This window comes from Taeniopygia guttata, chromosome 13, assembly GCF_048771995.1.
Source record: "Taeniopygia guttata chromosome 13, bTaeGut7.mat, whole genome shotgun sequence".
In the NCBI taxonomy this organism is placed as follows: Eukaryota; Metazoa; Chordata; class Aves; order Passeriformes; family Estrildidae; genus Taeniopygia; species Taeniopygia guttata.
The window spans coordinates 1,005,156-1,023,137 of NC_133038.1; the positions used below are offsets into that span (position 1 = coordinate 1,005,156).

General features: G+C 41.1%; 1 protein-coding gene across 6 annotated transcripts in view; it reads right to left on the bottom strand.

Moving 5' to 3' along the window:
• FSTL4 (follistatin like 4) overlaps nucleotides 1-17,982 on the bottom strand; it is a 350,321-nt gene that overhangs the window by 78,433 nt on the left and 253,906 nt on the right. For all 6 annotated transcript variants that reach the window (XM_072935370.1, XM_072935369.1, XM_030283620.4 and 3 more), the window contains exons 5-6: nucleotides 16,833-17,023; nucleotides 13,346-13,466 (exon numbers count right to left, since the gene is read on the bottom strand). In XM_072935370.1, the coding sequence (XP_072791471.1) occupies nucleotides 13,346-13,466; nucleotides 16,833-17,023 (312 nt within the window). The remainder of the gene's footprint in view (nucleotides 1-13,345; nucleotides 13,467-16,832; nucleotides 17,024-17,982) is intronic.

The following is a 17,982-nucleotide window of genomic DNA, read 5'->3' on the forward strand; positions in this document are numbered from 1 at the left end:
ATAACAGATTTACAAGAAGTAACACACTTCAAAGTCAGACACTGCTGGGTTTGCTGGAGACTGGGCATGTCAGCTGGGGGCAACCGTGCAGCCCTCGCATAACCTGGGGCTCACTCAGGCTCTGACGGCACAACCACCCAGAAGACTAATTAGATAAAACTTCAGCACAGCAAAATCATCTTGATCACTCTGACTGATTATTAAGTAATTCTTTACAAGAAAATGAAAAGAGAAACAGTGAGTCTCACACAGCACTTCCACTGTCTCTGTACAGGTGGTACAACTGCAGCATTTACTGGCTGCTTGCAGAGCACAGCACAGTTACCCCCAATGCACTGAAACACATCTGTTATTTCAAGCAACTTAAAATGGACTTTATCTGACAGCTTTTGATGCTGGAATTTTAAATTAGCTGGGCCTCACAATCCAGTTCCTATGGGGCATCGTCCACAAAAACTAATAACAAAAGCAATAATAACCATAGGAAGTCAAACATCCCCACAAGTGGTATAACTGCTTCATAAGATATTTCAACCTCTTCTGCGAGCAACTTGTATCTATTCTGCAGAGTAAATTATCCTGTGGGCTGACATGAGACATGCAATGAAATTGCTTTGCCACTGGCCCTGTTGATTTCTTCAGTTTTTTTCATTATAGGAAATTAGTGGATCACTAACACTAAAGCACTTTCTGTTTCATGGGGTGCTTGCAGAGCCTGATGGAAGATCTGCCCCTTAGAGAGTGACTGCACAGGATGAAGGTGATGGCTCAGTACAGGGTGGTACCAAGTCCCCCAGCCTTCCTTCTCCCTTCCCTCCTGCTTTCTCCTTAAAGGAAATTACACCTGCCAAGTCTTCTCTTGCCTAATGTTTAACAAAAGGAGTGCTGATCAATGATGGCTCAGAGCTGCTGATCCCCTCCCAAGAGCAAGAAGAATGAAGCTAACCTGCCACTCTCTTCTTTTGTTACTTGTAAAGCTCTCAGAGACATGATGTTTGGTGTAGGGGAAATCTTTCATTCCTCAGTGTCCGCTGTTAAAGAGCTCTCACAGAGCAGGAATCCAACAGTTCATTACTTCTATCTGCTCAACAGACTTTTGACATAATTGTATTAGTGCCTCACTGCAGGGCTTGAAAAGTGAAATCTGAAAAGCAGCTTTTTGTCATTGGTTTACGTGTTTGCTGAAGCCCTGTTTATGTACTGGAATACAAACCACATTATTTGCAGCTCATATAATTTGTTTAATGCATTGCATTCAGAGGCTACCTGTGCTAATGCATCACAGCAGTAAGTGGGTTACTCTCACTATGTTTGAGAAAGGAAAAAAAACATATCTTCTGAGCCAAATCCCTCTTCAATGCAATTGTTTTCACTGAATTCATCTCAGCAGGATAAGGGATAGGGGGAAGGGGGAACAAGAAGACACTAGCTGTGCTCACCTAGATGGCAGCAGCCAAGTTTGTTCTTTTATGTCCCAAGCATCCCTCTCATTCATGGATAATGCTGGAGGGATGTGCTGCTCTCCAGAGGAGTTCATGCACTAGCAGCCCCTCCAACAGCCACACTCTGTATTTCTGCCATGTCAGTATGTTTTACTACTGCCAAGAAACTCCTGCTTGGCAAAGAAAATGCATTTCCATTCTTTTTGAGAGGTCTTTGACTCGGTGGGTGTCCACATAGCACTGCAAGATGAATGTACACTGTGTCCTAAGACTAAGCTGTTCTCATCTTCCATTCAGTTACAGTCACTGCATGTCAATGTATTAATTACAATCCACAGTGCCTGTCTATCCCATTACACTAAGGTATTCAATAAATACTGATTAGCATACTGGAGCCTTTCCATGACTGCATCTTGGAGTGAATGGGTTCATAAAAATACACCTTAAAACAAAATAAAGAGAATAATAGCAATTCTGTAACAAATTTAGCCTCATATACATCTCATATTTTAGCAGATGATTGCTTAGCAAATTGCATTAGAAGTCATACAACTCTCTAGACCTGACAGAAGACATACTACACCTCTGGGCTCACCCCAAGCCAGTCTACCTAGGAGACACAATTGTATTCTTTGTGTTCAATACTGCAATGAATAGATATTAATGTAATAATAATACTATAATAATGTAATAATTACTATTTGAATAAGTGGAGATGCGTTAAAACAGCCAAAAGAGATCTCCATTTTAAGCCTGTAAATTACCATATGGACTGCTCCAAAGGCTGGAGTTGAATTTGGTGGCTAACAATGTTACAGGAGCTAAGGATAGACAGGGCAGACTTTTCTGCTGTTTACTGTGGGAGAATCTGGCACAGCTTTTTTTAGTTGCTACAATAAACTGCAGTCCCCTGAAGAGATTGAAGGCAAATTCTTCCACTATCCATAATGACCAATTGCAACCAGATCCTATCACTTGTCCTTAAAGAACTTTGCCTCCAGGTCCTACAGGAATTTAAACCCTATCTAGTGATGCCTGCGTATCAGCTACAGATGCCAGGACTGACAATTTGCTGTTTGGGTATTTAGGGCAGAAAAAGGAGTTTTGGTTCCAGCTGGTTTAGTCTGTTGATGAATCTGGGTTTTCCTTTTGCAGGAGGATGGGAGACACACACTCCCACCCCAGTCAAGGTGTCCTCAAAGGGAAACCAAAGTGTCTTTCTGCAGAACTAGCAGATTACAGAAAAATACATCACCATTCTAAGAACAATAAAGAAATAAGACTCCTGTCCTGAAAATTAGATCCGCAACAATGATTATTTTTAAGTCCACTGCTGTAAACTGCAGGAAATTGTAACTTTATATATGGGCTTATACCCACAATAGTCAATCTCTAGAGGAACCTTTTCCCAAATGCTGTAAATTCCAGGCTCTTGGGTAGATGCTGAGTAGCAGGTGACACAGTACATCATTCTGTTTCACCACACAAACATTTACAAATGTTTTTCCTCCAGCTCCCAATTTTGTTACAGGATGTGCTAATGGACAGGTTAAACACCACCAACAACATTCAGCACAGACCAGCAAGGTGCATTTCCTCTCATCAGCTTGCTAAGGACTCCATGCACTGTTCCTGAATTTTCCTGGCAGAAATGATGTCTTTTCCCCATCCCAGCAATGGGTTCCTTAATCAACAGCCTTTCCAGAGTGAGCAGAATAGAAAAGGGAGACATTTGTGCAGCAAAAGTTTTATGAGTTTAACTGTAAGAGCTATCAAATAATAGCTGGGATATGTTACATTAAAATATGCATATATGTATATAAAATATATGCATGTATTGCTGTAAAGGTTGGACCTGATGATCTTGAAGGTCTTTTCCAACCTTAATGATTCTATGAAAAAGAAACAACGCAGTGACAGTGCCTGACCTTGGCTATACAGTGTCATTGACTGGTGACAGCTCTTGGCTTTTCGCAGATCAGGGTCAAACTAACCTGGGTTTTTTTTGCTGCTACATGTGGACAGCCGACAGCACCCCTGGCTGCATGTGGAGCTTCAGCAGAGGGCTGTGATTGATGATGCCACTTGTGCTAGCCCAAAACACTGGAGAAAGCTGAATTTTCTCCATTATTACAATGAAACACGAACGACATGAAGAACCAGGTCACAGAGCCAGACAGGAGAACAAAACCACAGGAAGAGTCTGTCTGGGCAGCATCTTTCAGGGAAATCTTCAAAATCAGTCTGTACCTGAAAGCAGTTCCAGCAGCCACTCCAGCACACCAGAGCCCTGCCCTGACACTACAGGAAATCAGGATATGGGAGAACCCTGTGAAACACAGTTCATGTCAAAATACAGTCTGAAAGGGTATTTAACATGTTACCCTGGTCTTTCAAACTCTCATTTCTCTCATTTAATTTCATATTTAAAGGGTGTATTTATACCCTATTAAATCCCAGGGTGAGGATACTTTCATTCTCTTTTCACCCCACTCCTTTATGGTCTTTTGCTGTGTTATCATTGTCATTCCCACTCCCTGTTCCATCACTCTCTGCATTCCCACCCCCCAGCAATTTCTGGGGCTGTGCTATATGGTGCTACAACTCAGTGGTGGGTTTCAGCTGGCCACAGAGCAGGACACCATTCCTGGTGTCCAGGACAGGCCCTGTGATCTTTACTAATATATTATTCAGATTTGTATGACAAACAGAATGACAAATTATAAACAGACATCTACTTAGCATATTTCCTTTTTTCCCCCTTCTGTTAAATCATGGCCACAAATTACTTCTTTAAGCAGCAAGTTTCAAATAACACTGCTGGAATATCAGTGTCTGAACTGTGATGAAAGCTACAGGAATCTAAGTGTGACATAAAGCATGAGTTCAGTAGTGCCAGTACTTGTTTGCAAAAAGAGAAACAAAAGTTCTGCAGCTGAATTTCATGTATTGCAGATGAAAAAGCTAACAGCAGGAACAGAGCTTGAGAGGCACAGCAGGGCTGAGCTTGCCCTTATTTATGTCTATCGATGGCTCCTGATATTCCTTCTGAAGTTTTGATCATCAAGAATCTTGAAAATGAGTTTTTTATCGTGGTGCTAAAGACAGATATTAGTAATAGCTGAGTTTCACCTCAAATTCTGATGCCACTGAAGCATCTCTGCAGCTTTTTACTTTTTTTTCCTAAAGGCTAGAACCCCTTTTAATTATTTTTGGAAATATTAAAGGAGAATCAACCTTTGAGTTCAGCTTATTCAATTTTCTACTGCTATTCTTTTTCAAAGTTTCTATCTGGGCATCCTGGATTTGTCAAGGAGATTTTCTCCTGTGAAGAACATAAAATAAAAACATCTCAGCTGTGGCTCTCCATAAATTGTATCACTGCACTGGGAATATGTACTGTACTCAATAATTTTCTGATGGCTGCTCTGGCATTTTGATTACAAAATTAGCACTGCAGCTCTGTAGTGCTGTACAATGTCAATAAAATCTGTCCTAAATGAACTAAGAACTGGCTGATGGACAGATTTCTAAAAGCATTTCTCAGAGGGATCCATTCAAAAAGGGAACCAAATGAGGTCACTAATCCTGGGAAAAGGGTCAGTAAGTGGCAAAACACACAACAGCAGCATGACTCCTGCCTGGATGATGAAAGTAATATGGGAGGGGAAGGGTAATAAAGGAAGTTATACCCTCTGCACCTAGTCTGGTTGGACTGAGGCTGTGTTAGGTAATTTTTTTTTTTTTGATATATCATGGAATGTTTTTGGCCTTAAAAGCTATGAATCTGCTCAACCAGTGGCAGAAAATATGAAGAACGTGAAAATGGAGAAGCAATTCAAAGCATCCATGAGGTGCCTGTAAAGGCAGAGAGACCACTCACAGCAGCTCTCCTCAGATGAAGGCAGATTTTGAAAGAAAAAATAAAACTCTTACAATTACCCACTTGGAAACACATGGAGAGAAAACAAGAAAGAAGAGGAAAACTGCAGCTAAAATGTTCTGGACTGTATGTAATAAAACAAGATCTGGCTCAGGATCCTACTGTATCACGCCTCTGACTTCATGTAAACTCTTAGACATTGTAACTGTAATTTTACCCATTTTTAACAAAATGTCATTTTTTTCTTCATGAAAAGATTGCATTTGCTTCAAAAATTCCTCAGAAAGACAGAATATGACTAAAAAGTAAAAAAAAAAAACAAAAACAAAAACCCAAAAAAACAACAAAAATCCAAACCAACACAAAGTTTGGGTCCAATCATCATTCAGAAATGGCCTCTGGTTTTGCAAGACCATAAGGAACCATAGGACTCCTGCAATTCTTCCTTTCCAACCCACAGAAAAATGAAAATTATACTATTTAGACCCCTAACTACGTGACTTGAAGGTGCACAGAGAAGCATACAATAATTTAGGTTGGAAAAGCCCCCTAAAATCATTAAGTCCAACTGCTACCCCAGCACTGCCAAGGCCACCAGTGAACCATGTCCCCAAGAGCCACAGCTACACATTTGTTTAATAGTTGGTGGTGACTCAACGTGTCTAGGACTGTCAGCCATTCTATGATTTCACCAATATTTGTATTTGCTCTTCACTGACATAATTTTGTGTTTGCTAGTAACCCAAAATACTATTATTTGTGCATGTGAAATTGTTCCAGTGAACACTGCCAGCGCAGATCAAATAATTTTTGAGTAATGGTATTTGCCTGGTTTATGCGCCAGTGAGTCACTCATAAATACTTATAAATATTTAAATATTCTAGTCCTGCTAGAGTGTGTGTAGACATTTGATATGGTTTGTAGTACATCACCTCTGAAGCACTACTCCACATGACAATTTCTTGCATTTAAAACCAAGATTAACAAATCAATGCACCCTGAAAAACATTTTAAGATCAACAGTACATTGTCTTGTAGTGAGTTTTCTTTGCAATTTGTAGACAATAGATTTCCAATAACAACTTGTAATTAAATTACTTTCTCTTATTCAGTCATTGCATATTAAGACTGTTGACATTTTACAGATGGTATCTTTGGAAATGAGAGATATGAACAAGGGGGAATAGCTTTAAATGAAAGATCCTTGGTTTAGATTAGATATTAGGAAGAAATTCTTTCCTGTGAGGGTGCCGAGGCCCTGGCACAGCTTGCCCAGAGAAGCTGTGTCTCCAAGCCCCACCCCTGGAAATGCTCAAGGTTGGATGGGGCTTGGAGCAACCTGGGACAGTGGAAGAGATCCCTGTAGCAGGGGGTTAGGACAAGACAAGGTTAAGGTCCCTCCCAGTCCAAACCATTCTGTGCTTCCCTACTGGAAAATATGCTGGAGTTTGCAATTGACACTTGAGTGTGCGGGTTCTGACATGGGAACAGCCAAACCAGTGTCAGGCACCTTCCCTGGCTTTCCGTGAAAAAAATCTGGCCTCTATTCTTGACATGAAACCACAATCATTCTAACCACATCCATGTTTACCATTAATTCTGCTAAAATTTTATTTGAGGAGGCTTTCTTAATTGAACTCATAATGCCAAAATATATAAAGTGGGTAGAGTACAAAGCTGAGCAGCAGCCCTGATTAAATGAATTAATGTCTGATCTGAACATGGAAACATTTCTCTTTTTAGCCCAAGGCAAAACCACGTCCTTCTCCGCACTGGCAAGCATGCATCCACATACAACAAAATTATTCTTGATCTGAGCACTTTTAACTTTTTCTCTGGAAACCATATTTTAGTTTTTGAAACCTTTTTGCTTAGATTAAACTTGTCTTTCTTGCTACAAATTAATTCTGATTTTTTTCTTTTCTGAGAAGAACCTTTTTCTTTATTCAAAATGCAGCAAAACAATTCAGACTACACAACAAACCTGATTCTGACCACTGTTTTGTGGAACTGCAAACAATGCAGGGCACTTTGCTGGAGCCCCGAGAAATACTTTAGACTTGAAGTGCAAAAGGTTTTCACAATGAGAAGAGCTTTAAAGGAGAGATAGAAAAATAAATTAACTTTTTTCCTTTGCAGAATGTGTTTCTTTGATATCAAAAGAAGGAAAAAAAAGAAAACCGAAGCAAGAAAATTTTCAACATTCAAGAAGTAGCTGCCCACTAAAATGCAGTACACATGAACTTGCTGTGATATCCCCAGCTGAGGCATCCTACCAGACAAAAATTACATTTCCAGGTGCAGCAGGATCACTCCTTGTGCTCAAGCCAAGCATCTTAAAGTGCATTTATGAGCAAGGCAAGGAGTTAGGTGCTTCTGAAAATGATCTAAAGTCAAAACATATTGAGCAGGGAGATCTCAGAAGCTGATCAAAGGCACCTCCATCCTCAAGCACGTGCCCAGAGCTCAACCCTGCCCACTCATGAGTCTTTGGGCACTCCCCCTGTGCTGAGCTGCTGTGTCTGCCTCCAGCTCACACCAGCTCCATCCTCAAAATGCCTAAAAACCCAGCATGGTGTCATGGCTCATGAGAATGCTGGTGACAAAATGCTGTTGCAGTGACTTGGGTGCTTGGTGGGTTTTTCTGTCATCCCTGTTCAGCCACTTGGTACTTCCTGCAGGAATCAAGCTGAATTGTTTTCAATTTCTGCTTTTTCCCTTGACTTTTTTATCTTTTTAGTTTTGTTTCTGCTATAAGATTGCATTATTAAAATAGTATTAATATAGTAATAACAATAATAACAGTTACAATAATAACAACAATATTACTACTACTAAATGCCCAGTAAGTTGCCTTCATCCTCAGTACCACATCTGCACACCATTCCTCGAGGCAATCAAGAATGGGCTGCTTTGGCCAACTAAAGGAAACCTCATTTCTTCCCTGAGTAGCTCCTCTAACCCCACATCAAACCAAAAGCAGAGGCTGTTGCTCCCCTGCTTGCCTAGCCGTGTTTGAAGTTGGGATATCACATCGCTCACAGAAGCAATCAATGGTGGTAAGCTAATGAATTATTTCCAAGTTTGTACCAATATCTGCAGCAACATGAAAGAAAAATCACATAACAGGGAGATGACAGCAGGAGAGGCAGAGCCTGGGGCACAAACTGTCAATATTTCAGGACTGTGATTTGATTCTGTAGATAACTGTTGCTACAACATTGCTTAAGAAAACACTGCAAGCAAAACATTTTATCTCACAATATACTTGTCCAGTATAATTATCTGGGCTTGAGCAATCCAGCTGGAAGGAAACGGTAACAAAACCTGACTGTAGGTGCTGTGCCATCAAGAACAGTTTCATGAATTTGTGAATAAACACTTCATCTGAACATGGATTTTACAGGTGCAATTGCTGCTGGAACAGCTGGTTTGCCACACGTGTCTGGAGTGCATACACACACACACACGCACACAGAGCAAAAAGGAGTATTTGTTTTCCTCAAACAGTATTTATTCACCATGATCACCTTGTTTATTATGAGACCATAGAGTTGGATATGCTGATCTATCTACCAAGAACAGGTACCCTGCTGACACTCAACATCTTCCTCTGCCACTTGACCCTGCAAGCCCCTTTTTATGTTTCATGCCCTGTTTCTCAGTGTAGAGCTTTGCTTTTTCCCAGTCAGCACCAATCCCCACAATTTTGGGACAATTAAAAGCTCTGCCCTAAAGTAGTTTCTAGTGAATCAGAAACACACGCAAGACAAAAATAAATCTGTCTTCTACTCCACACTTCTAATGAGCATCTGGAGGGTGGTGGAGGAACCAGGAGTGGGTTGTTCCCTTCTCCACACCACGTGGCTGTGGGGAGTACAACTCCTGAAAATTTTAGCATCACTGCAGTAAATCTGAAGCCAGTCCAATGCTGCTTCTCTGCATTGGCAGTGATTTACCTGACACCCATGTCCAGATCAGGCTCCAAAATTCTTTTTTTCACCCTGTTCATTCAAATTCAATCTGGTCTCCCAGCCCCTGGTGGTGGTGCTGGGAGAGCTCCAGGGCCTGGGGCTGGCACCACCCACCCAGCATTTCCCTGACCTCCTGCTCAAGTGTGTACACCTCATTTTCATATTTCTTCCTTTTGCTTTTTTGGTTACTATTAAGGACATATTAAAAAAGGAAGATTTGGCCTAAAACAGAATCAGGGAGGAAAGAAAAATATTGTCTTATACTCCTTAATTGGAGTTAAGAGAAGACCACATTAATCCTGCAGCTGCTGCTGCATTCATTCCTGCATGAAAAATGTCCCTACTTGTGTTCTTTAGATAGCAATATATCCATAGCTGACATGCCTCTCATCTTACAGAAACAGCAATTTTCTGTCTACATATAACTTATATGCAACAGACCATGGCAAATAACAACTGGACTGAAAAATCACAATTCAGTATTTTTCTTCCAAACTTCCTTTGTAGGTTGTTTTGGTCCGTCTATGGCATCAGGAAAGTACTTTAATGGGCCATAATCTAGAATTTTAAGGGATTTTATTTTTGGTTTAATAACTCCTTATTAGCTAAACAGTGTTGACAGGATAAAGGCATTTTGATGGAATGCATCTTTTCCCTCTCCCTCAATTACCTGTAGTACAAATTGACCTGTCCATATTGATGATGATGATGAGGAGGATACAGATCTAGAAGATTACACTGACTTTTTTTCTTAAGTTGGGCTTTTTTTCACATCTGCCAATCTGCCACTTGCCCATTAGGGAAGACAACAGGAATGCCAGAAGTGTCATGCCTAATTTTAATGACCTCCAGTCAGTGCCAGAAGTTATATCCAAAAACCACCCATCTGAGCATTCTTAAAAGTATGACTCAGCTGGGGGATGTGCTTGCCAACTCACCAGACTATCTCTGTGCTGATTAATTAGATGCATGCACTGCTTTAGCTCTTATGACAACTAAGCCTTTCATTTATTAGTCATGTATTGAATCTTTGTGACAACTTAAAGAAAAGACAACAGACAAATAATCTTTCTAGTACTCTATTTCTGGTGTGTGAAAAATCTCAAGATCATCATATTGAAAATTATTTTTTTAAATTATGGTCCTGAGACTCTTTATCTAATAAAAATTTATTAATGAGGAATTAGAAGACACCTACAAGTGGTTCTTACCAGAGCTGTCAGGGGAGTGTTTCATCTGTCTCATGCACTACTTGTGTATGATTAAGGCAATTTGAAAGTTGACACTTTAATCCTGTGTTAACAGATATTTCTAGTCATCCTCACAGATGCAAGAAAACTCTTAACAGTTCTATTCTTGGGATTAAGGAACAAAAGAAGTTTCAGAAAACCAGAAGAAAGATGGCAGGTTTAGAAAGAAGGCCATTATTTCTTTCCATAATCCAAAACTGTGCATTAAAATGTATATGAAAATTATTAGCATGGTTAGAAGTTATGATTAAAAATAGCACCTATTAGATGTAGCACTCGTACTGGCAAAACCACATTTCAGAAAATCTAAGACTCTGGATTTCTCTCATCCATACACTTTTTATTTATTTACAATGATCAACATGATGGGGAAGAATAACCTTTGGGTCGCTGAAGGTCTCAGAGAGAGAGGGTGGGTCAAGGGAAAGCAACAGACACACATGGAGTGAGAGAAAGAGGCTGTTTTGTGGCTCTGTGAGTTACAACAAGGCCACAAGAAATGAAATGCAACTCTCTAAAATAAAATGCAATGCTCTGAAAGGAAATGCAACTTCTAATGCAGGAGAATGTCAGATTGGGAAGCTCTTCACATTATCAAGGTAATTTTCAAACCTTTGTAACACTGCAACACTCCACCAGAGCACAGACAACAAAACAGATGTGACAGAGTTTTTGAGAGGATTAATCAGATTGGGAGTTTCTGATGTCACTGAATTCTGGTAATTATGTTACTCAGCTTGCTGAGGCAGCCGTGCCCATACCTTGCTGCCAGCCTGTGGCAGCCACAATTCATGGGTTGGGTGAACTTCAAGCAACAAAAAGATCTCTCTAATAGGCAAAAAAACAGGGGAAATGTGCAGGATGCTGTACCTTTAAACTACTGCTGCAAGCCAAATTGTGACTCATAACAAAGCAGAAGTCTTATAAACAAAATTTTCATAAACCAAAATGCGCCCTTAAGTGTTTAAAATATTTTTGAGATTTTTTTTCCTACATCATTTAATAAAGTAAAAGGAAAAAATATGCTTTAACCAGGCACTAAATTTGCTTCCAGGTTCCCCAACATTTCAAATGTTGCAAGCAATTAACTTTGGTTTTAAATTAAAAACTGGTGAGCCACTACCTGCTCTTGATAAATGTCAGGATTCTGGTAAAACTTGAAACGGAGAAGTCAGTCTGGTTTTCAGCTTCAGATGGTGGGCAATTCTGTTCAGATACAAAACTCCTTTGACAAACAGTCACTGTTACACTTTGTGTTTTGTTATGATAATTGTGCAGTTTATCAATGTTATTGCTATTAATTGGTTAATATTTTGTACTTGTCTTATTTTCATTGTCTACTTAAAATTCCCTGAACCAAAACCCCTAGAAATAATCATTGGAATTTAGGTTTAAGTTGATGTGACTTTGAGAACCCATTGATCTAAACATGCTCCCAAATAACTGCACGTCAAGCCTTTATAGCTGGGTTAATACACTTCATGCCTTCTTAATAGATGAGATTTTATGTTTTACTTTACATCTGCTCTGTTGAATTAAATGCATATGTGGTTCAAACAGGTCCATGGTGACAACTGGGGCTAATCTTAAAGCACTTTAAACACCTTCCAATATTTAGAGGCTGACTACAGGAGAGATGAAGAGGGACTTTTGACAGGGGCATGATATGATAGGACAAGGGGGAATGGCTTCAAACTGACAGAAGACAGGGCTAGACTGGATATTTTATAAAAAAATCCCTCCCTGTGAGGCTGGTAGAGCCCTGGCACAGGCTGCCCAGAAAAGCTGTGGCTGCTCCATCCCTGGAACAGTTCAAAGCCAGGCTGGACAGGGCTTGGAGTGACCTGGTCTAGTCCCTTCCAACCCAAACCATTCTGTGATTATTATCTAATTTGGGTTTTTTAAAATGAAAAGTTGTAAATCAAGAAAACAGGCATTACCTTCTTCAGAAAAGAATCCTGCTTAAGAGGTAACCAGCTTGTTATTGGCCCTTTCCTAGCACTCAACAGCGTGAATGGTTGAATCCTGCTTCAGTTTTAGCCACAATATCTTAACCACACCCTGTGTAACCCAAGTCCTCTGTAGCTCATTATCCCGATTTCTGAATAACCCTGCCCATTTTCCTTTTTCTTTAGTATCCCAAAGGAACAGGCAACAATACAACTTTCTATCATACAGATGAAGGAGACAGTGTGGGCCTTTTCCAGTGAAGGACTTCAACAAATGCTTAACTCAAAGCAAGAACATAAATTTATGAAGATAAACAGGTTAATAGAAGTATTTATTATATCCCACTGTTTAAGTATCTCTGTGATCCCCTGATCCTTGCACAGGATGCTGAGATTTGCATCATGATTGCACACTCTAATACTCATTAACATGGAAAGTAAAATGTAGGAAACATAATTCCCAGGCAAAATAGTCAGTAAACACCTTCCCCACAGCAAACTAACTCATATTACCACAGGACCTTTGGACAGGTTTCCATCTTGTTTCTTCAGGGTTAATCAAACCACATACTCGGGTCTACAGACCTTGGCCAAGCCACCAGGTCTCCCTTGCCATCAACAAGAAGCACAAGACAGAAGAAAACAATAAACTTGACACACCCATACCAACCTCCTGCTCCAAGCTGTGGAGCACAGACACCTTGGAAACAAGCCTTCCAAAGTGTTTTCATGGCATTAAAGACAAAAAAGGGATCATCTTCACTGACCACACCTAGGAAGACAACAGTGCCCTCACAGATATTCCCGTGCTTCCAACAGCCAGGACAGACCAAAGCAGGGACTCACGGAAGGCTGTGTAGAGCTCCTGCAGGGTCAGGCGCCCGTCGTTATTGTAATCATCAAACTGGAGGAGGTCTTCAAGAGTACAACCCAGTAACTCATCCTCCAGGCCCTCCTTCTTCATTGGCTGTAGCAAAGAGAACAGGTAACCTTACATGTAATGCAATGCTACACACCTGGCAGATCTTCCATGGAATGACCTTTGGAGACATAGATAGGCAATAGACAGATTATCATATCTATCATTACATATCTACTGTCTATCAAGATATTTGTATTCCTGCAGCACTTCATGGACCATGGACTGAAGAGCCCCTTCCTTTACAAGCAGCACAGAAATGCATTTTCATTTTGAAAACGGACTGATAAATAAATATTCAACATGGAAAAAGGAAAGTCTGCTTCTTTCTCCTCTGTAAGTAAGGACAAAATTGTATGCCCTGATTTTAGGAATAGAACAGGCAACAGTGGATGGTGTACTCAACACTGATGTGCTTTTCCAACCCCTGACAGTTTGCTTCTTTTGTGTTTTCAACATTTCATTTGGGTTCTCTGAATTTATTGTAGAACATGAAGAAAACCACTCAACTGTTGCCTCTTCCAGACAGGAAAGCTCTTTCCTGCAGGCCAGGGACCCTTTTATTTACTATCCTAGTCTTGACCCATTATGTTGAAGCAATTTAAAGTAATAATGCTAAAAATATGACCCTTCACCTAGCAAGTAAAAAATATTCAATAAAAGTGAGATCAACCACAACTTCCAAGATCAATTCTCTAAAGATGGAAATTTCCCTTTGTCTACACTTTGCATAGAAAATTGATTAACTTTTCATAAGACTGACAAGTTTTTACTAGTCCTTTTGATTTAATGTCAGGGAAAAAAACAGTAGAAAACACTTCAGCTGTGACACACTTAGTAGATTTATGAATCTGACTTTAAAATACATTAAAGATTTAAATGGAAATAACATTCCAATTACCACCATTGTTAATAGCCTTATATATCCATGGTTGCAAAACTACATGGCAATTTCACTGCTGGGTCCAGAGGGAAAATATTGGATAGGGTCTGCCAGCAGACAGGAGGCAAACCAGCTCTAAATAGAAGGGGATGGGCCATCTGTTGCCATTGTTTTACTCAAAGCAATTCTGTTGTGAAGAACACACAAATGGGTGCTGAATCAATGAAGACCATCCCCCCGGAGAGACTCTCCTTTGGGGTGAATCCCTCTGCAATGAGCCTCCTAAAGATCCACTTCCAGGTCTTAAAAATCACTTTTTACTGCAGCAGTGCAAGTTACCTGCCTTGAGTTTTTGCTTGCAGACAAAGTTATAGTGCTCGAGAGACTATTTTTCTTTTAAATAAAACAAAGCAAAGGCGCAGCGCCAGCCCATCCAGCAGTCAGAGGGAACAAGATCTCACTGCATCACGTTCAGCTCAGCTTCCTCTGCCCATGGGCAATGAAATTCCCATCTCTGGGGGAAATTTAAAGTTGCAGAGAGCTTCCAAATAGAGAGCTAATGCAAATCAATTACAAAGAAAGAGGTAAGAATAGTTCTGTTAAGGCTATAACCTGGGTAATTAAAAATTGCTCATTACTTAAAAAAAAAGTCCTTTAAATGGGATAAACTGGTCTTGTAAGAGCACATAAAAATCATCTTGTTAAACAGAAAATGAAGAATCGGCATGCTACAAATAAACTGTGAATCCTGCTGCTGTGAGAGCCCAGAGCTGCCCACAGATGTGTCCAGATGTGTCCCCAGCCTGGCTGGGACTCAGCCATGCTGCCACCAAGGGTCCCAAGACCAGAGCCACTCAGCTCAGGATGAAAAGCACCCATGTCTTATCTAAACTGTGCATTAATAGGCATTATTTTGTCTTTTGAGAGGTGATCTCACTGTCAACTCAGCCCTGCTGGTGGCCAGATTGCATGGAGAATGGTTGGGTGAGAGGGCTCCTGGCTGAGGCTGAACTTATTCTGGTCCATCAAACCGTAGTGGGCTCCAGATGTTCAGGCACATGTACTGATTTTGATAATAATAGTGAGAATAATTAAAATAAGAGTAGCCAATGTCTGTGCTTGCACCTGGGAGAGAGATCTGGGCTCCTGGCACATCTGAAAACAAAGCCCAGAGGAACTTTGAGGCAGACCTTACAGCACTGTCTGAGCTCCTTTGCAATAACTATTGCTTGCAGGCTGCCAAACCTTCATTTCCATGAGAGTTTTAAAATTCCAATAAAATAAGTTTAATGTAAAAAGTGAAAAAATATTGGACAGTAGAATGGACACTTAGATGCCACTATGTAAAAGCTGGCTTTGAATTCAGATAGAAGTGTTTTCTTATAGTTACCATGTCTTTATGAAAAAATCATTGCCTTCAGAGGAAATATTGCATATATTCATAGCCCCGAGATCTAAGGGAATTTATGCTGACACTTTGCATTGTGTGGAGAGGATCAAGCATCCTGTCAACAGCCTGAGGACTAAAATGCAGCACAGACTGTCAGCTCAGGGAAGACCAGGCTCGTGCCTGCAACACGCTGTGTTCTCTGGGAAGTAAGAGTGCAGATGAGACACTGAAGGGTGAACTTACTCTGAACAACCTGGTCTAGTGGCAGGTGTCCCTGCCCATGTCAGGGGGTGGAATGAGATCAGCTTTAAGGTCCCTTCCCACCCAAACCATTCCATAATTCTATGAAGGAACAGCTTTGGAAACTGGAATAGGTCCCAGATAGGACTGGCTTCCAAAGGGCTCTTACAAGGCATCTGCTTCTAATTCTTCTCATGGATGACATAATGGAATGGAAAAAACATTTTTGCAGGACTGTTTTCCCAGGTCTGCATGTGCAAAGAGAAATTGAGGACACGGAGTACCCAGACCGAGTGCCCAGGATGGCTGCTTGGTTCACTTTACCAAAGAGATGAATTCCAACAGTACAGCATGCCTGAAATTAGAAAAATGGTTTCTTCAACTCTTACCTTTTCTATCACTTTCTGCTAATACACACTTCAGCATCTGCCCAAGGATTTTAGGAAAATATATCTGTTGAAAAACATCCCAACTTTGCTGTCACATTACTCTATGCTAATGTACAATCCTGAAGGCAGGGAGAAGAATTGAGTGATTGTTGCCTAACTTACATGCACCTAAAAAATCTAAATTGATTCTCCCCAGGCCGACTAACTGGAAATACTTCAGAAGATGTCAGTTAGCAGAGCAAGGATTATTATCTGTTTTGAGGAGTATGGACAGGGCTGGAAAACTGCCATGCTTTTTGTTTGGAGATGAGCTTCAAATGTTTGAGACAACACTGACTCCTGGGAGATGCAGAGAGAGACTCATTGACTTGTTAGATTTTCCTCCTTTGTCTGCTGCTGACTGGACAGGTACAAATGACCATTCCCACCTGAGTGCTGCTGTGTTACATTCAATTCACACTTTGAATGAAAATCCGCTTCATAATTCCATTCTCACTGAACAATAAACCTACCTGAGCCAGTTCAGAGCTGCTGAGATGCCCATCACTGTTCAGATCCAAGTGCTTAAACAGCTCTTCGATTAGGAAGCGCTTCTGGGCTCCCCTGTCCTTGGCCAGGCTGCTGGGCGGGCTCTGCCGCCGAGCCTGCAGGTCCAGCAGGATGCTCTTGAGCCGGCTGTAGTCTGCCATTGTGCAGCTGTCCCCTGAGAGACAAAACAGCATTACTGGATGTGCATTTACCTTGATCTTTTCAAAGGACTGAGGTCTTAAAAGGAAAAATTAGGCACATATGTCTGCATATTCAGCTCCGCTCAGCTCTGCACTTAAGGAGCTCCCATAGTAGTTTTGTATTAGCTGGCAGATTTTCTAAATCCTGCTGTCAGGGATACTCTCCAGCATGTTACCTTCCAGATTTTATAGGGTTTCAGTTACAGACTGCCACACTCAGTTTTGCACTCCCACAAATATTAAATTGGCTCTATGCTTTTCTATATGAATAAATTTATCCCATAAAGTAAAAAATAAACCTGGGGAAGCTGATGTTTAGAAAGTTCCACTAATGTAACTGGTACCTCAGACTGCCACCCTATGTCAAACTGATCTCAAGGAACCCTTAGAGGCAGCCTGGGGTGGTAGAAGGCCAGAGGAAGGACAGTGAGGAGTGCAGGGCTGTGGGGAGCCCCTGTAGCTGTGGTGTCACTAGTGCCTGCTCTCAGCACCCTGCTGCAGGCTGAAATAAATGCTGCCCTGTTCCTGACCAGGGAAAAAGGTTATTATCAGGGAAAAGCCCTCAAGCTATTCTCCCTGAAGTGACTCTGGCTTGGCTGAAGAAATCAGATTGAACCCTCCTGACCCTGAAAGCTCATGCTGTGCCTGCAGCATCCAGCTCTCCCACAGCTCTTCCCCTCCTCAAGGAAATGCCTCCACATGCCCAAAGTGGTACAAGATATTATGACCCTTTTCTGCTGATTTGTTGGCTGGCAGAGCTCAGCAGAATGAGAAATGGCAGCTGTCTTTTTGTGCAAATCTGTTTTCTTTAGTGCAGAGCACAGCGGCTGGTGCCTTGCAGGGGCCTTGGAGCAGACCCTGGAGCACCCTCAGGCTCCAGCTGTCCCACACTCTGTGGGTACCAACCATACCCCACCAACAGCATCAACACCTT